This window comes from Drosophila takahashii, chromosome 3R (genome assembly GCF_030179915.1).
Source record: "Drosophila takahashii strain IR98-3 E-12201 chromosome 3R, DtakHiC1v2, whole genome shotgun sequence".
Classification (NCBI taxonomy): Eukaryota; Metazoa; Arthropoda; class Insecta; order Diptera; family Drosophilidae; genus Drosophila; species Drosophila takahashii.
The window spans coordinates 29613354-29641016 of NC_091681.1; the positions used below are offsets into that span (position 1 = coordinate 29613354).

The following is a 27663-nucleotide window of genomic DNA, read 5'->3' on the forward strand; positions in this document are numbered from 1 at the left end:
AGGTGCCACAAAAAGCTATGAACGTTTTTGATTAAAGAAGATGGCGTTATTATCAGTTACTAACCGACGATTATTTTTATGAGGCTGCAAAAGCGTGTTAAATTAGTTGTTAATAAACATTAGGCACTACAGATAAACGTGAAAGTTGTGGGTATATCCATTGTATTTTTTTTGACCCTGCCAATTTCGCTTCCGCATTTAATGGGTAATTCACAATGATTTTCCCAGTGCAGCCGTTTTGTTTGACTTGGTTTGGTTTCGTTTCGTTTTGTGTGTTTCGCGGGTCTCGTGCAGGACAAACATGGAGCATTATTTAACGACACAATTCGTGCAACTCCCACGCATGCAAACGGCAACTCCAAACAAAACAAAGCCCCCTTTCCAGCATCCCCCAAAAAAAAACGAGGCAAAAAGCTGCAAAACCGAAAGCGAAAAATGCGAATTGAGGGTCTGAGGTCCCCGGGCTGATGGCTGGGCTCTTAACTGATGGCCCAGCGACCGAAATTGGCGCAAAAATGTCACCAGCCTGCACTCCCAGTCGCATTGGGTGGATCGGGGGAATCTGCAGCTGAAGCTGACTCCGAATCTGAATCTCGCGCAGCCATCGATCATCGCAGCCGGCTAAAATGTCAAATTGGTTTATCAGCCCACAGGAAAGGCGGCTTTAATGTCAGTTTAGCAATTTGACAAATGACTTGCGATAATAAAAATGCTAAAAATGTGGCATGTTGCATGTGGCTCCGTTGATCTGTTGAAAGCCGAGAGTACGATGAACCCAGGGTCTAGAGCCTAATCCCATTTGGCTACCACATATGCCTCACTATCGAGAGCAGCTAATCGGCGATAAAGCCGCAGCTTGTTAGCTTGTTAAATCACATGTAAGCGTGGCTAAGTTCGAAGATTGACGATCGCACATCGCGGCCATCGCGGGACATTCATAAATGAGCAATCGCCGGTGTGTATCGCATTTCAGTGACTCGAACCACTGCCACAAATTACACGCAGACCGGCGACAAGGGGCATTAATAATTGGCCAACTAAATGCTGTATCGAAGCCGCCTGGCAAGTCTTATCAATAAAACTGTTTGGCCGGCCACGCCCGCACACACGCACTCCCAGGAAAATCCCACCTCCCCCCATTTGGGGGCACCGCGATACCATGATTCCGATTCAGATTCCGATTCCAGGATGACAAATTGCGCAAATCCATGAGATAGTTTTTGGCTCTTAGCATTTGCACGATCGCCCGGCCGTTGCATAATGTGCCGCTTAGATTTGTATCTGCTGCCTGCGCCATGTTGTTGACTCAAAACGCTGTCAAAATGGCCAGCCAGAAATGATTCGTGCGATAAAGCGCCAAAAAAGACAACGGCAAACAAACAAATGCAGCAAATGCAAGAGTTGCAAGTTGCGAGCTGCGAGTTGTGAGTTGGGCTAGGCCTGCTCCACTGACCGCCGGTCAGGCATGGACATTTAATAAACATTTTTGCACCATTTTTCAGCCGCCCGTTCGGCTGCTGCGACTGCCGCTGTCACTTCGGCTAATGGCCATCGTTAGCTGGTCATCTGCGGCCGGGCTTATCAATTTATCAGCCCCGACTGCGCGGCAATTAGCCAGTCTAAGCGTCTAATTAAGTTGCGCCTGTACGAGCAGATACAAATGCTGATCGATGGAGCGGCTTTAGCACGCGCAGATGGATGAGCAGTCGCCAGAAGAGCGCAGATGGCGATAGCCGAGAACATGGCAATGCTCTTGGCCGGGCTAAGCACCTGACTTAGCCGTCGATCTGCCCCGAAAGCTCTCTTTTTTTTTGGTTTTAGTGCGGCCTTTGGGTTCTTAAGGTGTTATTTTTCACCAGAAAAATCATTTTGATGCGATAAAATAAACTATTTTGTTTGGGCGTCACTCATGCGCAGATCCACGGAAAGATAAAAAGAAAATTTGGTATTCAAAATGAATGCAACAAAATATTTGTTCTAAAAAATTCCCAATCGATTGGCGTTCGTGTCTAAAAACATTAATATTTTGTTATATTTTCCATTATTTTTCAAAAAATTTATTACTTATAAAAAATGGAAAAACTTGGAAATTTATTTTTAATTTTCCTAAAAGTAATGTGCTTAACAAAGTTCTTACAAAATAAATAAGAAAATAAAATACTTTAAGCATTTCAGTGGGAATATTCCTTAAATAGTAAACGTTGTATATGTAAAATGTAGTTTATTTTTGTTCTCAAACTTTACAAGTAGTTTCCCTTGTCCTACTGTGACTCATTCACAGATTTACAAAAGTAATCAACAAGAAAAATCAGACAAGGTTTTTGCCGAAAGAAAAAATAAATATATATGAGTAGACTTATCAAAATAACAAGAATCACATGCCGTTGACAGGGCCTTCCTGCCTCAAAAATTCCCGACCGTTCGCCAAAAGTCCCCGATAGAGCTGCTCAAAGAACCGGCACTCCTGTTCCGAAAGGGTCAGCACCAGCGTGTCCGCCTCTGTCTCCGGTCCAGATTCCTCTGCAAAATCATCGGCGGAAAAAGGAGGCTGGAGTTCCGGCCTGAAGTCGCGTCTGCAGAGCGGACATCGCGAGTCCCGACCCAGCTCCAAATACTTCTCGAAGCACTCCGCGCAGAAGGAATGGCCGCAGGATATGCGGTGCGGAAACCTCTGCTCATCTAAACAGAATATGCACGGGTTAGCGGTCATGGTCACAAAGTTTGAAGCGGAGTAGTGTAGTTCCCGTACTAGCTGCACTTGTATCACGGCTATTTTGTTTGACAGGTCTTGGACTACAAAATATAGGACACACATGTAGGGGACGCTCTGTAGGTAGAATTAAAATTCCTGTTGAGAGTTCCCACCTCGTTTGAATGAAAACTCAACGCTTGCTGGGATTTTGTACTAATATATGGGACGTTCCATGTCAACCCGGCCACCCCACTTTTTTCTTTTTTTTGTATGTGGACAGTACCACATTGATTGCAAAGCCACTTGCTTCCAATAGTTTACCTCATACCTACTTTATCAATGTTACCACTCTTTCGCCGTATAATCGCGTTGAAAAGAAAACACAAAATCATTTTTATCCTGCGAACGGAAGAAACAATTAGCGTGGTTCAAAAGCAGAAAAATCTGTCTTCCCATGGCCGATTACGAGAAAAAAAATAGATTTTATTGGACCGTAGATGACCAAGCGATAGTGTTCAAGAAGAACACTAATTGTCATAAATTTAAGATTTTACGGTCTCTGTTCATGTCAATATGTAAATCTATCCAGAGTCGTAAATAATGATCTGTAACTTAAAACGTACAAGGGTGCAGTGCCGAACAATTGTAATCTTAAGTACAGGCCACTTGAGCCTGACCATAAAATATAGTTCTCACCCTGTACGACGGGTCGCTTTGCAGGAGGCCGTTGATAAGGCTCCCGCTCAGGCAAACAGATGTGGTCTCTGCGTAGACCATAGATAAGTAATCATAAGAATTTCATGTTAGCTACGTAAGCGAAGACTTAGAAAAATAAAATCAGTTTTTATACAGAACTCAAACGTGAAGGTTGTTTTCCTTGTTACAGGAATCCCTTTCAGATAGCGTTTTTAAAGTCTAAAAGTAGGATTTCGTCCAAAGGGCCAGTCTGCAAAAATACCATTATATTTTTCTCAGAAAGCCCCATATTTAACGGATTTTATGCCACTGGTTTTAAAGTGGGATCTCTCTTGAGGAATTAGCTATGAATTCTTTTGTACGTTTTTGTAGTCGTTAACTGTCAGAAAAAGCTAATAAGTAATATAAAATAATCGTATATGCTTTGGAAAAAATTAACAAATCAATGAAAAGAATTCATAGCTAATTCCTCAAGAGAGATCCCACTCTGAAACCAGTGGCATAAAATCCGTTAAATATGGGGCTTTCTGAGAAAAATAAAATGGTATTTTTGCAGACTGGCCTTTTAGACGAAATCCTACTTTTAGACTTTAAAAACGCTATCGCTTGGTCATCTACGGTCCAATAAAATCTATTTTTTTTCTCGTAATCGGCTATGAAAAGACAGATTTTTCTGCTTTTGAACCATGCTAATTGTTTCTTCCGTTCGCAGGATAAAAATGATTTTGTGTTTTCTTTTTAACGCGATTATACGGCGAAAGAGTGGTAACATTGACAAAATAGGTATGAGGTAAACTATTGGAAGCAAGTGGCTTTGCAATCAATGTGGTACTGTCCACATACAAAAAAAAGAAAAAAGTGGGGTGGCCGGGTTGACATGGAACGTCCCATATCTATTATGGTTGGAAAATACTTTCGCCATAATAGAAGAGAATATTTTTTACCCTCTTAAAACTTCACTTTTTTGGTTTAAATGATATTTTCAAACTATTAATACATAGACTAACATTAAAAGGCCCAAAATGATGTATAATTTCGGCTAGAGTTGTCAGGAGGTCGTGATGCGATATCTGACTTAGCGCCGACATATATCGATATCATTGTTAGCCAAGGCAACACCTCACCACTTCATCCCAGCTGCACCCAGTTCTTGATGAAGTTCTCATTGAGATCGTGTTCGGATCGCCGCAGACCGTTCCCAGGCAGCTCTTTTGCATAATTCCATTTAATCTCGGCCAGAGTTGAGGGCAATTTTCAATTTGCCTTGCCGACGACGCTCCTGTGGCTCTGGCTGTGTTATTGTTAATACTTAGCCGTACTCAAAAGCCATTGTTGTTGCCGTGTGCGGCCGTTGTGTTGTTGCCATTCAAATTGCATTCAAATCAATTACATTCGAACTAAACATAATTCATGTGGTATGGGTTAATACAACAAATTACAACTGACATTTAAGCAGAAACATGAAACGGACAATTTAACATGAGCGCGGTGGGCAAAGGGGGCAGCCCCCTCAGCCAGAAAAAGAAAAAGAGAGACATAAAGGCGAGCTCTCGACAAAGGCCGCTTTTTGGGGCTGGCAGGCATCATATGCAGCCGAAAAAAGGCCACAAAGATACGAAAACAGAGCCCCAACTTCAAGTTGGCCCAGCCGCAGCCGGCAATCAAGGCATAAAGCTGAGTGACCTTCAGTATCCGTAAAATGAAAATAAACAAAAAGACAGAAAAGGCACGAAAAAAGTGCAGCCCCACACACTGGCTAAACAACAATAAAATTCTTTTCTCACGATTGTTGACTTTAACACTTGCAGGGAAAAAATGGCCCAAAAGCGAGGCAAAAAGTTTCGAGTGCGAGGGTGCACTGGAAGAAAAGTTATTGGAAATTAAAAATTGCAATGTAGCTTGCAAAAAAAATGTAAATATTTATTGTCATTTGTGTTTCCAGCTTTTCCACTTTCAAACCTTTAAGTTCAGTAGTAAAATTTTAATTGCCAGTTCGCATAATTTCTCCGAGTGTACCAGTATTCACTGTCATTGCCTGCGAGTGAGAAATAAGCCTCGGCACAATGAAAATGAGCAACTGCTACTGGGAAGTGCTTGCCGATCTGGCGACAAATTTGCAATCTGCGATCTTCAGGCGGAAGACGTTGAACTGCTCCACATGCATTTCAATGGAAGCGCAATCGAAGTGCAGATAAATGTTCTGGGCAGCTTTTGTTTTACTTAATTTTATGTGCTCTGCATATTTTCGCAGGGCCAGGCATTAAGCATTAAGCATTTTGCCAGCGTGCCGAACGCATTTATTCGCTGCACTCTGTTTATCGATTGAATGCATTCTGGCTTTTGCCTTCTGCAATTAAGTGAAATTTATGTTACTGCCGGTTCGTCGCTTAAGTCTTTTGTTTGCGGGTCGCGCGCCAAGGCACGTAAATTGCCGAAAAAAGCGGAGTGACGCGAAAAATGTGTTTCCTACTTAGCGTGGGCAGACAGTAAGCCAGTAAGCCGGCTCTCGCCAGCTCACTTCGGCAATGGCTATGGCTATGGCGATCCTGGTATCCCCGGCTCCTCATTTTAATCCGCCGCGTTGGTGGCGTGCATACATAATGCATAATTACCGGTTTCACTTTTCTCTCTCGTCTGCGATTATCTTGGCATGCCTTGGCGTTTTTATTCCACTCCGCAGATATTTTATTTTGCAGGCATTGCGGTTTTATTGCCTCGCTCGTATGGTTTCTTAATTTTTAATTTTTATGATGTGTTAATGGATATTTTTGTGACATGACCTCCTGGCGTGCCGTTGTCGTTCGTCAAGCTCTGTCCGTATGTCCGCCTGTCTGTCCGTCCGTCTGTCTGCCAGTATTAAGTTCAAAGCCTCGAAGGGGGAAAACAGGAGCAGGGAAATCGAATCCCAGCCGGGTATTATGCAATCTCTGCCTGTAATTGAAGCTATTTAAAGCTCGTTACACGGCAAGGACAGCGGTGCAGGCTGAGACTCTGACAAGGGCGTTCATCCCAAAGGGGCTGTCAATCAAGTGAAGCGGCTTGGTGCAGGCAGCGGGCGCTAGGTGGCGCCGCCACTAGCCATTTCCCATTTGGCCAATCATCGCGGTTAAGTGAGCTCCTCGCAAGCAAATGTGACCCAATTCGGAATCGGGATCGGAATCGGGGATCGACTTGTCGCTCAAATTGCACGCACAGAGCCCTCGGACACGGACTGATTACAGGGCCCAGGGCATGCAATTTGCATCAATAAAAGCTGCGGCCGAAGAACTGGTATCTGGTATCTGCGATCTGCCTTTGCTGCTGCTGTAGGTCAGTTTGCAGAGGAGGAAGAGCAACAAAAAAGCAGTCCAAGCGTTGATTTGTTGCCTGCTTCTGCATTCTGGGCCTTCAATCAAGTGACGATGGGCGCAAACGAGCAGCAGATGGACTCCTGGGCTAAAAACCGCCCCACCCCGACTTTCATCTCGGCCGCGTCTTAACCCAAAACTCCCCTCTTATCGGATAAGAGCCAGGCAGCTGATTTGACGGGTGTCGGACCCACTTGATCGGCCAATAATTACTTTCTCTGCGGCCTGTTATTGATTTCGGCCGATTGCCGCCATAATTTTATTATGCATCATTAAGATAAAGCCTCCCAGAGCCATTTGCAAATTGTTTACAGCACACGGAATCATCTTGAAAATGCTCAAATCCCCACCCATCGCATCTCGCTCCAAATCTGAGATCATTTTCACAGGCCTCCTAAGTAAGACTTTCCAAAAAGCCAAAGCCCAAAAGATTATTATGTGCGAATGTGAAAGGGCCCGTTGAAAAGCCCATCAAGAAGTTGGGAGGGAAATAAAATTACACATTAGGGTATCGGTCATTTGAATAGAAGGCTGGTATAAATATATAAATGTAAATGTGTTTTTATGAATGCCACGCGGTGATTCATGGGTTTAATTTCGGCACAGTTATATTACCTAGTTAGTGCAGGCTGATTTCGAGGCCTTTGAACTTTGTGGCCGAGCATCCAGCTTCGACGGAAAACAATCAAGCATGAAGGTTATAATTTTGAAAAATTAAGACGGCTTTTATCTGGAACTCGTTAAGGCAACCATTAAGGATAGGCGTGCAAAAATTGAACATCAACTGGAAGTGATTCTCAGTGACTTTTAGTACCAAAAAATCCCCGATCTTACTCGATGAATGATCTATAATTTTCAAAACGGTAACAAAATCGCTAACAAAGGTTGATCTCTCCTCAAGAGCCCTTGCCCTTTTGAAGTACTTATTTATAAACACTTGTGAACCAAGTAGAAGCTAAAGCCTTATTGTTAAATTTCTTTTGTGTCCGTCGCTAAATTAACTTCACTTCACATCAGAAATCCACCAAAATAATATGAATTTACGGCCAAGCTGCATCTCCTCTTTTCCAGACTTGAAGTGTTATTTTCTGACAGTTCGGACGTCAACTTTAAAGTGAGATCTGTCATAAAAGAGCCAGTGCCGCTTTTGATTTTGATATTTTTTTGGCGGGTCTTCGCGAAGCAAAAACCGCGATATGGGGGAAAAAGCAGCGAGACTTTCAATGCCCAAAAATGTATGCAGATTTTTAATTAAAGCGCGTTATCAACAGAGCCAAAATGAAAAACATCCCAAACCGGTTGACCCGATAGCCAATTTGGTGGGGACTTCAGACCCGACATTTTGATCGTCTTGGAGTGGCACTTCCTTAATTGGAGCAAGCATAACAACAAGTGCAAGCGCTAATTTATTATGTTATTTAATAAATACAATTAATTAGGAGGGGAGCGGTTGGAGCTGCTCAACGAGCCCGCTTATTTCGCTGGCCATGGCTACATAAAAATTACTTAATAATTTCCATCAAAAATAATTAATTTCAATATTATTCAAGCAGAGAGCGGTGCGCAGTTTGCAGCCCGCGGCTGGGCAGCTTCAGCCTCATCATCAAGTTGAGCATGTCAGCGGCAACGGCGTGTTAAGCATTATTTTTTTCGGCCTGCCCTTAACCCCTCCCTGGCCAATTGCGACATAAAAATGCTTATTACTTACAACAGAACATGCAGCACGCCCAGAGGCGATTCACAATTATATATGCATTCTCGTATATACCCGAATGTACCCCTTCTTCCCATCCAACCTCTGTGCCCATTCGAGGCAGGGTAACTTAAATCAATTGCGGCATATAGCGGCAAGGCTCAGACTGCGACCTGGAGACCAAAGAAGATCTCTCGTTCGCTACGCTTGGGTAATTTCGCTTTTTCGGCGGCTTTTGTCCTTAGTGGCAAATGACTGCGAGATGCGATGGGACTTCTGGCCGGCGGTTTATGGCATCTTATGCTACTTATGCAGCGCTGCTGCGTCCCCGAATGACCGTAATTAATCAATTTGGCCAAAATGGCAGCGAACCAGGCAGCGCAGAGGGCTTACAGATTGGTCAGCGGCCACAACGTCCGTGTAATAACAATGAAACCAGCGTGTGTTGCTGGCCGGCTTGTACTGTACTCATGCATATCCGCACACCATAAATTATGTTCGCACAGGGTTAAGCGCATTATTTAGGCATTCATCACGCGCTCTCCCCGATCCCATTGCTCAGTTTCAGTTTCAGGTTCAGTTGGAACTGCAGTCCGTGTCCCAGTCCGGATCCCGAAATTGCCATCCCCATTGGCCACCGTTGCCGTGTAATAATTTTTGAAATTTATGTAAACAGTGTTGATTATGGATGAGTTATGTAGCATGTTCTACCTTTTGTTTTGTTCGCACTGCCGGCCGCAGTTAATTTTAATCTTGTTTTGCAACTTCGTTTATCAGCTCCCTGCCTCCAGATCTGCGGGCCCGAAAGCCACCTGAGTCATCCTCCCAATTGATGTCTTTATTAGGCCGCAGTCACTGTCTCCGCTGGGCTGTCAAATTTGGAAACTTGGGATTGATGATTGGCTCTAAGAAAGGATGATTTAGGGGTATTTTGTACAAATAAATATATAAAAAATAAATTAATTGGAAAATTGGAAAAGAAATTAATTGATTAAACATTTAGTAAATTTATATTGTTAAAAATATTTTATTGATCAAACAAAGTTGCTCTAGTTTCCCTGCCCCATTAGCAGATGGCTCCTCCATGTCTATCCACGTCGCCATGTCAATTTGGAGGAGCATTCGACATGGTTAGCCTGACAAACGGACCACGTTCATGCATTGTTCGCGTGTTTGTGCAGCACATTAAAAATTACACGAGAAATTGTTTGGCACAACTGGCAAACGTTTTTCGGGGATCGGGGATTGGGGCGGGAGTTATGACCCGCGGGGCCAAGTGGCTGCAGTGGAGCCATTTGGGTGGCGCCTTTTGTCTTCGAAACGTGCCACAGTCGGAGGCAAAGTCGCAGTCGCTGTGGAAGTCGCAAATAGTGTGCCACATGCGGTGCCCGTTGCCTGCAACGTTTCATGCGCGAATAATATTTTAATTCTGTCGATCAGCCGGCACGTTTCGTCGAAGCCAATCACACAAAGCCCGAAACCCGGGCGGCCATCGACATTTATGTCGATCCGTCTGTCCCCCTGCAAAGTCCCCCAAAGGCCCGAAAAATGCCCAAAAGCGACGCATGTCACTGGGCGTAGTGGGTGCTCGAGTGCGGCTAATGGGGCTCTTAAGCATGTGAGCTGATAAAAGCGACAAAACATTTAACAAGTAATTAAACATAAAGCGCGCCCCACATGACTGCCTGGCTGGCTGGCTGGTTGGTTCTGCTCCACGGCAAACTCCGGTCGAAACTGGGTTAAGGACGCTGCACCACTGCACCACTGGTGCACTCAGCACCACTGAACCACTATTCTGCACTCCACCCCTTGGGACAGCCCCCGCCTTTGGCAGCCAACATTCATTTCGATTTCGTTTGCGCTCCTATTTATTCTTTTTCTCTTTATTTCGATTCTTTTTTCAGCGATTTTTCTTTAATTTTTTTCGGGTGAGTTGTAATAGAGTTGCTGAAATTTGGCATTGTATTTATGGGGCTGGGGCACCGAGGCATAAGGCATAAGGCATACCAGGCATCTGACCCACACCCACATTTCATTAGATATCCACCCTGGGAGCGGTGATAAATGCGATAATAAATATTCAAGTTGTTTTTCTGTGAGTGTTATAATTTAGTGTTGATTAGTTTGCGCAAATAAGAGTTATTGATTCAATTTCAATTAAAAGGATATGAATGTATCTCGCAAGCGCCACAGCGGCGCATTGGAACACCCTCGATATGGAGTACTCACCCTAGTCCATCGCCCACGAACAAAAGACTCTGGCAACGAACTTGTTTTTGCAGAATACAAGAGTGTGTGTGTTTTTTTTTGGCACCTCTCGCATTGATATGGCCGGGTTATTAATGATGCCCAATGAGTGGGTTGGTCGCCAGTGCAACTGCTACCTGGCAGCGAGCGGGGCAATTATGTGTCATTTGTATGCACTCCCAGACCCAGGGACATGCAATTTGGGTGTAGACTCAAACTAAAGCGTTTATTAACTTATTTTCGTAGGGGAACTCGTACTCTTAAGTGTGTGGACAGGACCGAGGAGCACTACAAGGGCACCGAGAGCTGCCAGCGCAGGCGGCTCTGCCTTCCAGGTGTCTGATAGCCGGAACTGCAGGAGCACCTCGATAGGATCGAAGGGGAAGCTGTGGAAGGAAAGCTTAATGTGATACAGACTCCAATGATGAATGAGTGAACTCACTTGGGACAAAAACGATTACAAACTAGAGCAACACTGGACTGCAGACCTAGGAGGCCTGATCGGAATGATTGTGGGACAGTTGACGCATGGTGAAGGTGGTTTCTGCTGGACAGAGGACAATGTAGTACAGAAACTAGGGAGGTCTCTTCTCTGGCTCTCACCTGGTGTGCGGAATCCCTCCTGGATCTTGTAGATCTCGTTCAACTCGCGGGCACTGCACAACGGGGTGTCCACCTGAGTGGTCTCGTTGAAGCGCCCGTAGTCGATTTCGTAGGCCTGCAGATCCTTGTTGTACAACACCACCGGATCGAAGCGATGGCCCCAAAGGATCTCGGTGTTTATGTAGCTGGACCTGGCCTGGGTGCTCTGGCCCGTGGACTCGACAGTGCCCTCGAGGATCACCACGATTTCGAATTTATCCTGCAGCATATCGGTGGCATTCAGGTTGTAGAGCGGCGAGTTCTCGTCGATCTTGTGCTCAATGACCATGGGCCAGATAAAGAACAAGTCAGAGCCGGAGTCATCGGTGCCGATCTCCAGTTCGGTGAAGTACTGCGTCATCACCTCGCCCTCCTTGGTGCTCTTCGTTCGTATCAACTGGGCCCTCACTCCGGCTCCAATGATGTGGGACTTGCGCATATCGCCCACCCGGAACATCAGCGATAGGCAACCGTCCCGCTGGCAAATGACAGCGTGCTTGGAGAACAACAGCGTCTGAGCCCGCTGCTTGGCCCTCGTCATCTTGGCAAAGACAATGCCGGCCATGAAGGCGGAGGACATCACGCCGTAGATGGACTGGAAGCACATCATGAAGATGGCCTCGGGACACTCGGGCGAGGTGGTCCGCACTCCGTAGCCAATCGTGTGCTGCGTTTCGATGGAGAACAGGAAGCAGGAGGTGAAGCCATCGATGGCCGACACACAGGGCGCCCAGCCAGATTCCTCTGAAGAATGGAGAAATTTGTAATTAATTTTATTTACATTTTAATTGCCAACCCACCTTGGTTATCGGGCATGTGAGGCTCCTCCAGATCTCCGTGCGTATAGACGATTAGCCACCAGATGAGCGCGAAGAAGAGCCAGGACAGAATAAAGCTGAGGGCGAAGGCCAGCAGGGTCCATCGCCACTGCCAGTCCACCATGGTGGTGTACATGTCCTGCAGGAAGCGAACGCGGCGCCTTTGCAGGTGCTTCTGCACCACATTGCAGTCGCCGTTCTTGAAGACTGCCCGCCGGCGAACTCGTCGCATGCTGCCAGGCCGGAAATTGCGAGATCTGCAAGCAGAAAAATTAATTTTACAGAAAGCCCAAAAGTGCGCAATCTTTTGTTGACAATCATATCAGATTGTGTCATATCAAATCACAATATTTGAAAGAAATAAACTGTCCAACAGAAATTATTTTAAAATAATAATAACACAAACTAAATTAAATAAATAGAAAATTAAATTACCATTAAATAAATTAACTACATCTATACCATTTAGGATCGTTTTTCCCTGCATGTTAAATTTAAACGTTTTAGGGCCGTTTCAATCCGTTGTTATCCGTACTTTAAATGAAACATGCGGAGAAGAAAACGGGCCTTAGAATTATATCTTAAAATTTCCTAAACACATTACGCAGCAAATTAGAGCAGTTCTCTTATATTAACTGAGAAATCACAAGTATTTTCAATTTAAGTACTTGATCGTCATTTGCATTAACATCTTAATTCATCTTCCCCTTAAGAAGTGGCAATGAATACGATTTCTATGATTTATGCAAGTGTCAGATGGAATTGGATGTCTGGACATCGTGTTGTTTAATTTGTGCAAATTAAGTGTGCGCTTTTGCAGTCGCTTGTTTTTGGCCTGGGCACACGAGAAGTGCATCTAATTAACGCCGCCAGCCGCGAATGCCAATGTCACCAGGCGGGCGGACAAATCGGACAGAATCAGATCGGACTTCAGAATCAGGGCAATCCGATCCCTCCCAGCTTATGGCACTTAATTGCAGCTCACCCACAAATTGTTTGATTTATTACCTCAGCCTGTCACAGCAATGAATTTTCAAGAGGGCTGCGATGCAGCGACCGACGGCAAACACCCACATGACCCGGCATTTCTCGGATGCCAATTACCTTAACCCCACATTGACACTTGCCCAAGCCGATAAATTGGCATTGTGCCGATTGCATTAATGCCTGCTAATCAAATTTAGAGCTCAGCTAGCTAAATTTGTGCCAGATGATTCATGTGTAGTGTCTTTGATGTGCGTCGGCATTTATTAAATTTATGATTGAGCGGCCCACGCAATAGTCAAAAAAAAAAGAAAAAATAAAATCTGTATCTGTATCGTTAAGTGCGAAGAAAGTGCCTGGGAAATGGGAGGCGATATCCAATGGGAAATCTTTTGGCCCGCCGTTTAGCAGGTGACAAGTGTGAGAACGAGATGAAGTCAAGATTTGCAGGGGCCAAAATGACTGAATGACTGAATGCCCGGCCTAATGAATCGCATTCGCAACGCGCCCCTAAATCATGTGCACTGCAATCTGCAGCCACTAAACAAACTAGAACCGTGGGCGTAGCCATATAAATTACAACCGCAAACGGCAGGCGGCATTCTGCTAATCAGCTAGACAAAAAGCCCAAAAGATGCGACACTGCGATGATATGGCGATGTGATGGAGCGACTGTCGGCAAGTTCAAGTTGAATGTCAGGCCCCTTGACAAGCTAATTACTGGGCGGAAAGCCAGCGGAACTTTGAGTAATTGGGTAATTGTTGCCCGAAGCTCCTATTTTTACTTTCGCAAGTTTCCTCCGATTTCTGGTATAGGCTCAGAATTAAGGAAATCCGGTTACAAATGGGAAGTAGGAAGGCAGAATTAAATTAAATGTATTTCTATTGATTACAAGAATATAATCATTATATTTGAAAAAGCATCATTTCAAGAGTCTTATTTATAAAGACTTAGACTTGAGAATGAACCAAAAATATAAATAGGAAAAACTTATTTTGATTAAAAAAACGAATTGTAAAAAAAAAGTTTACGGACATTTGCCAAATAGGGGAATACTTAAGCTGTGATTGAACTTATGTCTTGATGACTCGCATTTCATTTTAGATTAGTTTATGAAACCCTGAACAATTTCTATATCTCACTTTTCCAAACCGAATGGACCTTATAATAAACTTTTTCGCACCCTTTGGCCAGCGAGTGGCTGGATCCTTTGAGGGCCTCGTAGTAGACTCCTGCCTGCGAGGGCGTGTGCGAGATGCCCCTCATGTACTGTCGCTTCCACTCCTTCATGTGGGCAAAGGTCTCCTCCTTGTCGCCGCCGACGAGGGTTTCGGCATCGGCGGGGTCCTGCAGGACCTGGACATCGCTGAGCGGCACCTGCATCGCACTAAAGACGTTCTAACTTCGCGGTGTTGAACGAAACTGAAGCTCCTCGCCACGCGATTCCGCCCAGGCCGACTCAGCGCTAAAGTGGTCTGAGTTGGCCCAAACAATTAGAGCGGCTCTAACTAACGCTCGGTACTTATTGACCCAATCACTTAGGCCGCGCAAATAGCTTGGAAAATAGCGAACCCCACTCACCTGCAGCTCGGTTGGGATCGCGGGAACGCCTTGCCGTTTGGCGATGGGCCATAGAAGCTGGTCGAGCGATTGGGCACTATGGTGATGGGATAGGAGTGCGGGTTGCTGATCACACTGTCCAGCGAATCGGGATCCGCCTCGACGGCCTTCTTTAGCGGCTGGGCGGCCTTGTCCCCGCCATTTGCCTGCGTTGTTGTTGCCGCCGAGGCCGTGGAGGTGGGCGCCGCCGAGTGGGTGGAGAAATTGAAGCGCATCTGTGGGAGGTCGAGCGGAGGAGTTGCCCTTTCAATTAATCTATTTGGCAGCCGTAACTCGAGCGTCGAGTGGGCAAACAGAAACTTGTGATAAGTGCAACCCAGGTGCGAGAAATCTATTTCTTTCTGATTTTTTTTTGCCAACGCCGTCAGCTGATTCTCACAGATCTTAGCGGTCGGCTGGCAAAGTAAACTTTCAGTTATTTTATCAGTTTACTTTATTTATGGTATAAATAGCCAGCATTATTCAACCGTATAAATAGCAGAAATTTGCCACACTATTTGGTCTTTTTTATAGGCAAGTGAATAAATTACAGAATTTTGAGTAACTAAACACTTCCTTAATCTGTTTGATTTTTCACACCTTTCTGTACTTTTCACAAGATTCGAGGTTTGAATTGGAAAATCAGCACACGCACCGTGGATTTTTAAACTGAATTTCGAGCGTCAGCACGTTTTGGCTTAAGTAATTTTATCACCTTCGAAATGTTCAATTAATTGACACCTTTCCACCGATTATTTGTTAGATGGCCATTGTTTTGCTAAAGAGCCTCAATATATTTCGGGCATAAAATATTAATTTAACGACCTCTGTTTTTTCGAAGCGTGTCGGTTCAGGAATGAGACGATCTGAGGCCGGGAGATCACAGCCGCAGCCACAAAGCGACTGTCACAGCGAGATCTACGGATCCGCAAGTCCGACCAATGGATTAAATGACGGCCGACTGAAAGAACATTTTTCCAACTAAACAAAAGTTGTGAACAGAAAGCGTCGAGCTGTAAATGACAGCACACACACGTTCAGGAAGAGAGAAAATTACACACTGCAAGCCGACGATGCTCTCACAGATACACCGATACACATACAGATACAGATACGGTTACCGAAAGATACAAGTTGTGGCTTTGCCGCGGAATAAGTTCAATTGGAATGATTCGTAAATTGAAAGCGAAGCGGAAGATAAGTGCGATAAGCTCATCTTATCTACGAAATCAGAAGGCAGAGACACTTCTCAATGCAGGCGACCTTGAGTACTTGAGGCGCGGAAGGGGTGGCGTATGCTTGATATTCTGTGTGCCCCTCGCCAAGTGTCGCAATATCGATAGGCTGGTCCGGAAAGTTCTGATTTATCACTAGTCTCCCCCTCTCCACATACATTTGAATAGACAGCGCAAACAATGGCCCCCGTTTGTATCTTGGCTCGAATTCGAGTACAAGGTGTCGTATACGTAATATCCCAGTGTTTACCCCCGGACTCACGCGCATTTCGGCTGCATTGTGCAAACACAAATAATAAATAAATTGTGACGTTAATAGCCGAGATATATCCAAACAAGCATCACTGGCATAGTCATGCGTAGTTAATTTTCACGGCATCGAGCCAATTAAAACCGTTCACCGAAACCATAAATCTTGGGCCTTTTGTGATGTGCCTAACTGGAAACTATTCTAGTTTATTGAGAACCTAAACAAACCCTAGGCGTACTGTGAATTTAAGTAACATTTGAACAAAACTATTGGGCTAAAAACCAATTCTGGTTGACTTCTGTGATGGTCAGTCTTTTGCTGGGGTCCCTAATCAGCAGCCAGTCGATCAGCTGCTCAGCCTCTGAGCTCAGGACACCTTCCTTTTCTTCAGGATAGCTGGGCTCTCCACTCATGATTGCCGCATAGATATCCACTACCATCGTTTCGGGATTAGCAAAGGGCGTCTTGCCGTAGAGCAGGTGGAAAAGGGTAACTCCCAGAGCCCAGCAGTCCACCTGGTAATCGTAGCCCGAACCAGCGATCAATTCGGGTGCCATGAAGCACGGGGTTCCACAGCAGGCATACAACTTGCTGCCCCGATAGTAGGTGGCCAAGCCAAAGTCGGCAATCTTGACCGCTGAGATGTCCGTCTCCGATTTGTCTGAATAGCGAATCAGCAGATTGTCGGGCTTGATGTCCCGATGGATGATTTGCAACTGGTGCATGTGCGCCAGACCCGCCGCCGTGCCCCTCACCACCGATTTGGCCATAGCCTCCGACACGGAACCCTTCTTCTGAAGCATCTCGCCCACATCGAATTCCAGGAACTCCAGTACCATGTACATGTAGCGCTCCTCCTCCACGGAGTACATCAGGTCCACGATGTTCGGATGCGACTGCAGGCGTCGGTGGACCTCCGCCTCTATATAGGGATCCTCGCAGTTGTAGTCCATGTACTGCTTGTTCACCATCTTCACGATGCACGGCATCCGGGTGGCCCTCGCCATTCCGCAGTAGATCAGTGTCCTTGTGGTCTGCACCAGGGCCTGCAGCTGGCCGATGTACAGGCTAATGGCCTTGGGCAGATCGGTGGGAATGATTTCCTTCAGAGATTTTCCGCACAGGCGACGAAGGTGCCGCCGTTTATGCGAGTCCTTTTGCCGCAGAAAGTCCCTGTTCACGGTGTAATCGACGTTAACCAACTCTTCGTACTTGCAGCAGCAGATCACCATGTCGCCCTCGCTGAAAGAACCCAGCGACACCAAGGGCGATCCGTCCATGAGACACATAAGCGAGATGGCCGATCGCAGGACCACGTGGCGCCTCAAGGCTTCGGTGACCGATTGCAGCAGGGCCTGAAAGTCCTTGAAGTGGCCCCGTGAGACCGCCATATTGACGCCCTTGAAGTGCCGGTCGCCGTTCCGCAGGAAGCACACCCGCAACGCCTTCAGCGGACTGGGCTGCAGCCGCTTGGGCTGGAAAAACTTGTCTTTCTCCGACATTACGCGGTAAGGGTTTTCCCTTCGTGGAAAATATTACAAATTTAAGAGATTGAAAAAAAATAAAAAGAGACTAAATTATTATGAGTGTGCTGTCTAGCTGAACTTCCCAGCTTTTGAAGGCAATCGCTTGGGGATCTGGGTTTCCATGCGGTAGAAACAGAGGATTCTTCGCTCAATGCTCTTCCGTCATTCCGTGGCCCAGAATAATTTATGCACGATCCACTAAATTGTGAATGGCAGCGACGCGACGCGGATGAAGAGCGCCAAAGCCGCTGGGTGTAATTGAATAATCAGCTTTGTCGCCCAGTGTGTGTGCGACCCCTGATACTTGGACACTTGGATTGGATGAACTCGCAGATGGCTTGCCCCCTGAAAATCCGCTGGGGGCCACTCAAACCCGCGCCAAGTGCAAATTTGTAGTCCATCATAGTGACACTTTTTGCGATCCTGGGGTGTAATTGGCTTTTTTGTAATCCACGCAACGGCTATTTCTGTAATCGTCGACAAATCGATTCGGTTGACTTTCTCAATTAACCCCCTGTCGAGAGATTTATATATTTATCGCTAAAATGATGCGAAATATTAAGTTGGACAGCAGGGCACCGGTTTGTATCTGGTTCACGTTTGCCCTATCCACACCAGTCTGCTTAACACTTCATAAATCTAAATATTTTATTGGAAGTTTAAGTAATTCCAGACTTATAAAATGATCTACCATATTTTAAGTAAAGGGTTGAGTCCACACTAACCTCTTTACATACATACATACATACATACTGACATTTTGGAATCTCGTTAGCAGTGACTACAACCGCAAATGGAACCCGCGTATACGTTATTTATTCAACCACCTTTAATGTAGATACAAAATGGAGAGCGTTTTATACTCAATTTAAAAATATTATGGAAGATTGAAAAGGCGGCCACACTTGTAGAGCGCCAATATTCAAATGTTGACAAGGAAAATACTAGTGACGATTGCACCTTCAATGTAAAAAAGGGTTCATATTGCCGGTGCTATTCGTAACTATTATACCTTTAAAGCGTAAGTTTCTCCACAAAGCCACAGAAAAACAAAACAAAGTAATAATAACATATCTTTAATTTACAAAAACATCGTGAATTAGATGTTGGTATTATGCATAAGATAGACTCTGACTATTTACACCTGGTTATTGTGGATACACGTGTAGTAAGGAAAGACATCTTGACTTTGGGTTATGAGAGTGAATAGGTGTTGGTGTGGATAAATGCTGGAACACTTACGAGCTAGTTGCTAATGGTATAGCTAAAGTATAAGCTAACAATTCCTACAAACTACGAAAATTGTACAATGAATTTTGCATTTAAATATTCTGGGTTTCGCGCGATCTTTCACAAAATGGCAATACGAAATTAGAGTGTGTGAGGGTGAGTGAGTGTGTGGTGTGTGTTTAGTGTTTTTTGTGGAGTGAGGATAATTAGATGTCCTTTCACATGGCAGCACCATTGTAGTGCTGATACATCTCGTCCCAGAACCTCTGACGCTCCGGCTCGGGATTCGTTTTCATGGCCAGATTGGCCGAGATGTCCATGTAGTTGAGGCTGTTCATCACATTGGTGGGATCTATGGGCGCCCACTTGGTGGTCAGATAGGGATCCTCGATGTCCGGCGTGGGAGAGCTGCAATGAATCATGGTTATATCTTTAAGGAAGCTTACTGTTGAGCCCAGTTACCCACCCGTATTTGGCGAAATTCGTCCACATGCGCACCATGCGATTCTTGACCTGCACCTCCATCGACTTGGGGTCCAGACTCAAGTTGAAGAATCCGAACTTGAACAGGTATCCCAGCTCATCGCCGTGGCAAACTCCAGGTCGGGGAATGCCCAGCATCCGTTTGTAGAGCCCCAAGGCTCCGTCGAAGGAGAATCGGTACATGTAAACGGGTGCCTTGCCGTACTTGGCATGATTCCGGGCCGTGCGACGAATGCCCTGAAGGAACATGAGATCCGTGAGGAGCTACCAAGATAATCAGGTTAATAAAAATGTCCAGTAAATATCTACTGCCCAGACTTACTGCTATCATCTCGTCCACCGATTCAATGCCCACATGCTTGCTGCCCAGATAAAAGGATCTTATTTCACGGGTCACTCGGTCATGGGACTGAGTCACATTCAAATCCTGCGGCACCAGGCGCCCAAAGTCGTTCTCAATGATGCTCAGCAGCTGGGGATTCTTGCGCAGTCCTAAATAAAAAGAGTTAGAATTTACTCTAGATGTCTTAAGAGCCTATCTTACTTCTTATGAACAACATGGCCTCATGGGTATTATAGCCCGTCATGTAGGCCACGTCACTGTTGAAGTTCTGCGAGTGGTACATGTCGCTGGGGTGCTGGGTGAGGAAGGGCTGCTCGAGGAACTGCTCCTCCTGGGAGTCCTGGTTCCAGTATCCCTCCACCACGGGCACGAAGGGCAGGCCAATGTTGTTGCGCTGATCCTCGGCGGTTATGGTGGTTGGAGCTGCCTCCACCAGTTTCATGGCCGGAACCCTACGCAGAAAGTCCAGGATGTCCTCGGTGTTGTTGGCACCTACATAGCCCAGATTGGCCGCCAAGCGAGCAGCTCGCTGACTCGAACTGGCCGCCATGGACCAGGGATTCAGGGCCGAGCCACTTTGGGAAATCGCCCGCTGGAAAAGACCGTTGGCCTGCGGGGAAAGCAGCAGCAGCTGGACGGACGAGGCTCCGGCTGACTCGCCGAACACGGTCACCTGACTGGGATCTCCTCCGAAGGCGGCTATGTTGTCCCGCACCCACTTGAGTGCTAGCACCTGATCCTTGAGTCCCTGGTTGCCGGGAGCATCGGGTCCGGCTGTAAGGAAGCCCAGTGGGCCCAGTCGGTAGTTGAGGGTAACGAGGACAATATCTTCGGCCACCAGGTAGTCGGGTCCGTAGAGGAAGGAGTTGCCGGAGCCGAAGGAGAAGCCTCCGCCGTGCAACCAAACCATCACGGGCAGCTTGGGCTGCTCCCCCGAGGAGTCCTCTTCCTTGGGCATGCGAGTGGTGAAAACGTTGATGAACAGGCAATCTTCATCTCCCTTGAAAGTGTCCAGGATCATGTTCTTGTGCGGACAGCTCTGACCCTCCCGGGAAGCATCTCGAATGCCTGACCACGGCTTCTCCGGCTCTGCAGCTCGGAATCTGTAATAAAATATAGCATTACGTTTTTATTTACATATCATGGGCCAAGATTTTTACCTTCTTGCTCCAGTAGGTGCTGCTCCATAGCGCATTCCCTTGAAACTGTAGTAGCCTCCGCGCTCTCCAGATCGGTATTTTTGGTAGCGACCCCTAACTTTTCCCAACGAGGTGGTGGCCACAATCTCGCGCTCCTTCTGTGAATGATTACAGCAAACAATGTCAGTCTATATATAGTAGCTATGATAAGAGTCTGAATTTTCAGTCCAAGAAATCTACTTCAAGGCCCTCCGATTTTGGCTGCCACTTGCGAATGCAAAAAATCTGAGTTGAGCAACCAATTTGCATCGAAGTGCGAACTCGAATAGAACCGGCGCAAAGAAGTATGCCGTGTGCCTGGCCAAAGTTGCGCAATCGCCTCGGTCAATGGCCAAGATGCCAAAGAGCCAAAAAGCCAGTTCCCGCCTCCGTTCACCTGCCAAGTTCTTGACTTAGTGGCCATCTAGGGGGTGTGTGCGCAAATGTCAGCTCTTTCTTTGCTATTGAGTCGACCTCAGCCCCGATCTGCACCTGCATCCAAGTTTGGCCAGCTGTCCACGTTCAAGTTGAGATTTGATTTAGCCACCACTTAACCACAATTCGGCTGCCCAAAGAGGCTGTAAACGCTTGGCATTTACGTTGGCCCTGGTTGAAGGCCGCCGGAGACTTACCCGCAGAGATCGCACCACCTCCTGGACCACTCGCATGGCCCTCGACGGCAGCAGCTGGACCAGCGAGTTCGGATGAGATGTCAGGGTCTTCCAGGCCGTCGTCTCCTGCAATTGCAAATTCTTGAGATTTTAGTATGCACAGGGAAAAAAATACATATGTGAAAAAAATATTTTTACTAATTTAAAATGTAATACTAATTAATTAATAGACCATTTATAACTTATGTTTGGAAAACATACTTTTAAATAACTTAAAAATTATAAATTAAGTCAGATATAAAAAATATCACTTTGTTTTGTTTCTAAATCCATCCTTAAAATTCTAAGAATCATTCCAGAGCCCATAGCTTCACCAAATATTCTTACTGTAGTGTAGGTTTTTGCAAAGCATATAAAATTTAAGAGCATTTGACCCCAATCAGCTCCATATAAATATTTGTTCAAGACTAACTATTAATTCTACTTATTGCTAGTGGTAAAACAAATGACAACAATGATCATTTTGGCCGTGCAGTTAAGAGCAATTTACAAAACATGCAGCAGTGCCTGGTGCAAAAGCTCAGGCCCAGTCCAAGTTCATCGGGCTCGATGACAATTTTTGGGGCTGTCCGATTTGTAAAGCGGCGTTAACTGTCAACGGGCAACCTTCACCGGCTGCGACGCTTAATTGAAATGCCATTTGCATAACTCGCATGCTCGGTTTGCGGCAATTAGGCAGCGGCATTAGCAACACCAACAACCATAGTCACGTGCTGCCGGAGGAAACGCCAATCTCGATCTGTCGGCTGTTCCCATGCAAAAATCAAATCAAATGAAATGAAATGGGCGTGTGTCCCAGGCCAAAGTGGGCTTATATTGGCCAGTGATTCACTGCGAAGCACCGAGATTCAAGTTCACCTTTACCACTGTTGTTATGCTAATTACCAGCCATGCTTTATACTCTAACTAGGTGAATATGCGACGAATGGTTAGAGCAGCCACTTGGAATCGAGTTCAATTGCTTGCAAGGTATTCGGAATTCGCTTTGTTTATTTTTCGGCTCTTTTGTGTGTGGTCTCTGTGGCCTATGCTAATGTGGGTGTAGCTGGTTTATAACAGTTTCCTATCAAGATCCGGTCGGTGTTGGCTTTAATTATAACTGTTTTCGATAACAAAACAAACACTGGCTTAAAAGGCGCTTAAGAAGTGGGTCATTGTTCAACGCATAAAGCTCGAGAGTGCTGGGAAAATAATTAAAGTCTGCCAATCAATCTTAAGCTTCGATTATGATTTGGATTTCGATTTCAGTTTCGGCTTTTGGCTCTTAGGTTTAAGCTGCTCTAATATGCAAATGAGTGAGAGCCGGCAGACAGACAGACATCTCTTGTTGCATTGCAAATCTCGCATAATATTTTTGCCGCTTACAATGCAAACATTATGCAATCCGCCGCTTTCACGCTTCCACGCTTGACAGCCGAAAATAAAAGCGAAATAAAGTGCAGATAGAAAGCGATGCAGTTGTTGCATAAGAACCATTCATATGCATTCAATACGAACCGTGGTAGAACTGGCCATTTCGGGTATTCGGTGCATGTCCAGTGACCCGGAAGAGTTTTCCCTGTTCGTTTTTGTGGCATTTTCATTTTCCTCTTCATTTTTCGGCGATATTGTTGTGGTGGCGATTAAAAAAAACGCTTTGGCCAGTTGCAAATCTTGCAAATCACCACCATGCGATGTTAAAACCTCCTCCCTCTCCTCCTCCGCGGATGACTTTCTCTGCTCGGTGACTATGATTCGATGGCCGGATTCGTTCGGTCGCTGCACACAAATTGCCAAGACAATTAGACCGGTGGCCAGCAAAAGAGCCGCGATCGCCGCTCCACGGGCCCAATTCCGGGGACAGGGCATGTCGAAAAGCGGTCTAAAAAGCCAGGGGACTCCGACTTCGACTTCGACTCGGCTTTTGTTTTTATGCAACCGTTTGACAGCCGCACAAATTCGCTGCAGTCGTTCCGACAATTGCAATGGAACGCGGAGCCGTAAACTTTGATTTATTGAACTCGCACTGGAGGAGTGACACTGACTGCCAGGCAAACAAACAGTCACCGCAAAAAGTCTTAGCACCCGGGATCAACGCGTCGCTCTTCCGACAGCAACTGTTGCGCTTTCGACTGTCTGAAGGCTTTTGAATTAAATTCCACTTGTTCCTCGATTTTCCTCGATTTTTCGCTTTGGAACGGCAGTCATTAAAGTACCGTGCAAGTCGGGGAAATTTGGGTATGTGGGGCTTGACTATCATCTATCATATCGAATTCATACAAAGTCATGATCAAAATAAAATAGATGTAAAATATTTTAAAGAATAATATAAATATTTTTACTTAGCTAACAGATAATAAAAAATGATTTCCAAAATATAGTATTTATTTCTAGGGTATCACAAGGTCGAATCCCCAACCCAAATCCATTTTGGCCATCTTGTTAGAGCTGCACTTGTTACTGTCTGTCCGTCGGCTGTTTCGGTGTTTTAAATACATTTTTTGGTTTGTTTTGTTCAGTTTTTAGTGCTTGTAATCATTGTTTTTATGGCTAGATTATGTAAGGCACGCAATGGCACAGTGTAGACATTTTGGCCATTGTTCGCTCGTGCATTCTGTGGCAGTTGAGCCGGCTTGTCGTTCATGTTGGCCTTTTATCAGTCAATGTTATCCGACCGGCAAACGGAAATGTTTCTAAAGTTTAATTGCCGTACTTATCCCCCTGATGGGCATAAACTGATGTAAATAATTGATTTTTCAGTGTTTTGATTTTTCCTATAAAAAGGGCATCGTGATGCAGCACAGTTGAGTTAGCAGTTCGCTTGCCAAGTATCTGCATATATTCTAAATGGCTTCTGAATTAATTACATTGCCGGAGAGATTCGTATTTAGAAGGCCAGCCCTCATTGATATTCCCCACTCGACCTCACACATGTTTTGGGCCACTGGCTGTCTAATTAGCAGGTGGCAAACAATATTTTTCACGCGCATAAAACAATAGAACCACTAGGCATTGCAATTGACCAGTCTAACTTGCTGTTTGGTGAGCCATAAAGTCCATTAGCGGGCATATGTAAATGCAGTGACCGGCAGCCAAACAACTTGGCCATAAAGCCAAGTCTTCTGTTGGTGTTGAATTACTTTTGGAGCGGCCACAAAATTTGCGACACGATGTCAAAGTCACACAACTGGCCGAGTCAGCCATAAATGGCCGAAAGTGGCACGCTTTGTAAAGCTTCTTTTGTCTCTGCTTAATTTATACGAGTTGTTCTAAGATCTAGCGAATATATTTGGTAGGGAAGACGGGTTCTTGAACTCACCTTTAGCTGGTTGGAAATCTTCCCGGCACGTGCTATGGCCGTGCCAAAAGTCGATGGGGCAATGGCAATCGAGGAGCTGACATCACAGAGGAGTACTAAGCCCAATCCCAGGAGAAGGAGGCTCAGCAGTGGTCGAAGTCCGGCGGTTGTCATCGTGCGTTTGCTTTTCGACTGGGTAAACGAATCGGAATAATGCATTAGTCGATGGCCCGTGTTATGGCCAGATGTGTTTGCCAAACGTCAATGTCCAAGCCGAAAACGAACCGAATACCGAATCAAAGTGCGCAACGCTTCTGAGCCAACTTCTTGGTCAGGGCCAAGACAAAGACGCGAATGTCAACAGCTGGGGCTCGAATTTGTAGACGCTCTCGCGCTCTTGACTCCACTCAACTTGGCTCAGAGCCACTAACTTGGCTCAGCTCATAGTTTTTCCACTACTGAGTGGTGGTCTCAATTTAAATTGCTTGCGATTATTTTCGAATTTGTTCACTGTGCTTGTCTTGAACTAATACAGACATTATTCCATTTTGTTTTGCTGCCGCTGTTTTTATTGCCGTGTTATTTTTTCCTTACGGGAGGTCACTAAATATTTTGCATGCTCACAGGGCGTATGATTAATTAGGAATTCATATTCCACATTATGGCGTGCATGAATATGAATATGAATTTGTTTTATATATATTTTACATAAAAATACAGACTCAATGACAGTGGGCTAATTGAATGGCAAGACCGGAAACCAGGGCGAGAAGGTCTTGAAGAAGCTAACGAACTTTTTTCGTGGTGACCATAAATCTGTTAATCAACCAAAAATGGAAAACTTTTGGTCAACAGCCAGTAGGGGTGCTAATTATAGTTCCGCTTCCTTAAGCGTTTCGTTTAACTGGGCCATAACACAATAAACACGCCCCCAGTGGGCAAGTTAGCCAGTAAACCAGTAACCCAGAGCCACTTCCTTCTTTTACCAAATGCTGCGAGCCACGACATTGCTCAGCTCCCAGCTCTCTGAGCCATTTGTAGTTGCGACAATGCCATGGCAACACTTGCACTTTCCTTGAAAGTTGTCCAACCAGCTGCAGATGCAGAGAAGCCGAACGAGAGATTTGTAGAGAGCCAACTACCGATCAGCTGTGGGCTTTTCTCTGGGCCATAAATCGGGTGTATCAAAATATGCATTTTTGATTACAAGAAACGTATGCAAATTGGACTTGGACTTTGCGCAATGCCGCATACAGAGTGGCAACGATTGGGCCGAAACCGACTATTCCAATAGCAGAATGTGGCTATTTTGTAATGAGCAGGCCAATTGAAGAGCTGGTAACTGAAATCGAAGAGAGAGTCCGCCGGAGAGGCCCCTACAAATTGGCAGCTAGCTAAGTTGCTGGATAAACGGGTGGGGAAAACTCTGTGGGACCAGCTGACCACCGTCCAGAGGGAGCTGGAAATGCAACAGAGTCCCGATTCAGGCCGAGATGCAGACCTGGCCTGGAGCCGGCCAGACGGGCTTGCGACGCCTTACGTAAGCGGCGAGCAAAACAAAAAAGGTAAATATTGAGTGAGAAAATAACATGAAAAAATTAAGCCAACTAGCTGAGAGAAATGAAGAGATGAACGCCAAAAGAGAGGTGTGAGAAAGCGAGAGTTGGCCAAAAGGCGAAGATGATGGCCCAGTGGCTTTTGGCGTGCGCCGTTTAACAGTAAATTTCGCTTGACCCATTATATAAGTGGCCACCAGAAACGGAACTAATTCAAAACTATTTTCAAATTCGCCAGGCACATTCGAAAGGCAGATGCCCATGCTCGCCCGGAGTTTCATTAACAAAAGCTGGCTGTGCAAATATTTCACCAGCAAACAGACAAATATTTGACACACATATTTTTCTTGAACCCTGCTCAATGACTCAACAAGACGAAGACAGCAACTGCAGTGCGCAATTTTCAGCGGATTTAACAGGTAAATATGTCAACTTCATAGACATCAATCAGCCTTAAATCATTTATATTTCTGTGATTAATTCTGGGAATTACTTCGAAGTTCGAACACAATTTCAAGCACTAAAACACTTTTCGCTGCACTGTGTAATTGGCTTCGTGTGTTGGGCAAGTTCAAGTTTGTGGCCCGAGTCTTTGGCCTGCCACTTCGATTCAATTCGATTCGATTTCGGTTTCAATTTCGGACTCCTCGCGTACCGGAATTTTTCGTGCTCCACGTTCGACTGTCGCCGACAAACTGAGGCTGCGACTGTGCAGCGGTGCGCTTAAGCGTCAAATTGCCCCGGCTTATACCTTAACCCGCTGCGGCATGCAAAGCATGGCCAGCAGTCTGCTTGATCTGTAAAAATTGTTTTACGACACGAGTTGAATTCGGAGTTGGCTTAACTTTTACTTAAAAAATTCTAAAGTAATTTTTGAGGTTTTTTGTTTACTTGGGGTAAGTATAAGAAGACTTTATTAATGTCTAACAGAAGCTGCCACTTTAGTGTTTACCTTCAAAAATTAAATTTTACATATTGCGTATTTTAGTAAATTATTTAACAGCTTAAGAGATTTCTTGGTTTATTTCCTTTATTTAGCAACTTAAGTTTATATGGTTTTAGTAATAAAAGAAGCACATCAAGGATTATTGTAATTAGTATAAAATATTCTCTAAATGATTAATAGTTTTTCTAAAATTAATTACTTGTAAAACCGCTATAAGGCAAATGGCTGAAAGGGTATTCCCTCGGCTGG

The 27663-nt window shown here is 45.3% G+C and overlaps 4 protein-coding genes across 10 annotated transcripts; all 4 read right to left on the bottom strand.

Moving 5' to 3' along the window:
* Window positions 1-2214: 2214 nt before the first annotated feature.
* On the bottom strand, window positions 2215-2878 carry LOC108069791 (uncharacterized). The gene has a single exon (XM_017160029.3). It carries the CDS (start codon window positions 2813-2815, stop codon window positions 2375-2377), a length of 441 nt encoding a protein of 146 aa, XP_017015518.3. The 5' UTR covers window positions 2816-2878; the 3' UTR covers window positions 2215-2374.
* Window positions 2879-10882: 8004 nt separating this feature from the next.
* On the bottom strand, window positions 10883-15705 carry Irk2 (Inwardly rectifying potassium channel 2). Of its 5 annotated transcripts, none has more exons than XM_017160092.3 (6): window positions 15375-15704; window positions 14702-14955; window positions 12118-12392; window positions 11279-12061; window positions 11118-11222; window positions 10883-11061 (listed from the first exon to the last, which is right to left on the bottom strand). In XM_017160092.3, the coding sequence occupies exons 2-5, from the start codon at window positions 14953-14955 to the stop codon at window positions 11164-11166; spliced, it is 1371 nt and encodes a 456-aa protein (XP_017015581.2). In that variant the 5' UTR covers window positions 15375-15704; the 3' UTR covers window positions 10883-11061; window positions 11118-11163. The 5 variants fall into 5 exon arrangements, with proteins under 5 accessions (XP_017015581.2, XP_017015582.2, XP_017015580.2 ...); XM_017160093.3 differs by having other exon boundaries at window positions 11118-11219; window positions 15375-15700; XM_017160091.3 differs by lacking the exon at window positions 11118-11222 and having other exon boundaries at window positions 15375-15705.
* A 674-nt stretch (window positions 15706-16379) lies between these two features.
* On the bottom strand, window positions 16380-17821 carry LOC108069841 (myosin light chain kinase A). Its single transcript, XM_017160096.3, has one exon. It carries the CDS (start codon window positions 17704-17706, stop codon window positions 16471-16473), a length of 1236 nt encoding a protein of 411 aa, XP_017015585.2. The 5' UTR covers window positions 17707-17821; the 3' UTR covers window positions 16380-16470.
* Window positions 17822-18790: 969 nt separating this feature from the next.
* On the bottom strand, window positions 18791-27193 carry LOC108069833 (esterase B1). Of its 3 annotated transcripts, XM_044395451.2 has the most exons (8): window positions 27124-27193; window positions 24934-25104; window positions 21597-21701; window positions 20947-21083; window positions 19988-20889; window positions 19766-19935; window positions 19427-19707; window positions 18791-19368 (listed from the first exon to the last, which is right to left on the bottom strand). In XM_044395451.2, the coding sequence occupies exons 2-8, from the start codon at window positions 25084-25086 to the stop codon at window positions 19179-19181; spliced, it is 1938 nt and encodes a 645-aa protein (XP_044251386.1). In that variant the 5' UTR covers window positions 25087-25104; window positions 27124-27193; the 3' UTR covers window positions 18791-19178. The 3 variants fall into 3 exon arrangements, with proteins under 3 accessions (XP_044251386.1, XP_044251387.1, XP_044251385.1); XM_044395452.2 differs by lacking the exon at window positions 27124-27193 and having other exon boundaries at window positions 24934-25146; XM_044395450.2 differs by lacking the exons at window positions 24934-25104; window positions 27124-27193 and adding an exon at window positions 23133-23557.
* Window positions 27194-27663: the final 470 nt, after the last annotated feature.

Coding starts and splice junctions, on each gene's coding strand:
- LOC108069841 (XM_017160096.3), bottom strand. CDS start 17,706: ATGTCGGAGAAAGACAAGTTTTTCCAGCCCAAGCGGCTGCAGCCCAGT.
- LOC108069833 (XM_044395450.2), bottom strand. CDS start 23,483: ATGCCCTGTCCCCGGAATTGGGCCCGTGGAGCGGCGATCGCGGCTCTT. Junction 20,890..20,946: donor GCACCTACTGGAGCAAGAAG/GTAAAAATCTTG, acceptor ATTTTATTACAG/ATTCCGAGCTGCAGAGCCGG. Junction 19,936..19,987: donor GGCCATGTTGTTCATAAGAA/GTAAGATAGGCT, acceptor CTTTTTATTTAG/GACTGCGCAAGAATCCCCAG.
- LOC108069791 (XM_017160029.3), bottom strand. CDS start 2,815: ATGTGTGTCCTATATTTTGTAGTCCAAGACCTGTCAAACAAAATAGCC.
- Irk2 (XM_017160091.3), bottom strand. CDS start 14,955: ATGCGCTTCAATTTCTCCACCCACTCGGCGGCGCCCACCTCCACGGCC. Junction 12,062..12,117: donor TCACATGCCCGATAACCAAG/GTGGGTTGGCAA, acceptor TCCATTCTTCAG/AGGAATCTGGCTGGGCGCCC. Junction 11,062..11,278: donor GGAGGGATTCCGCACACCAG/GTGAGAGCCAGA, acceptor TTCCTTCCACAG/CTTCCCCTTCGATCCTATCG.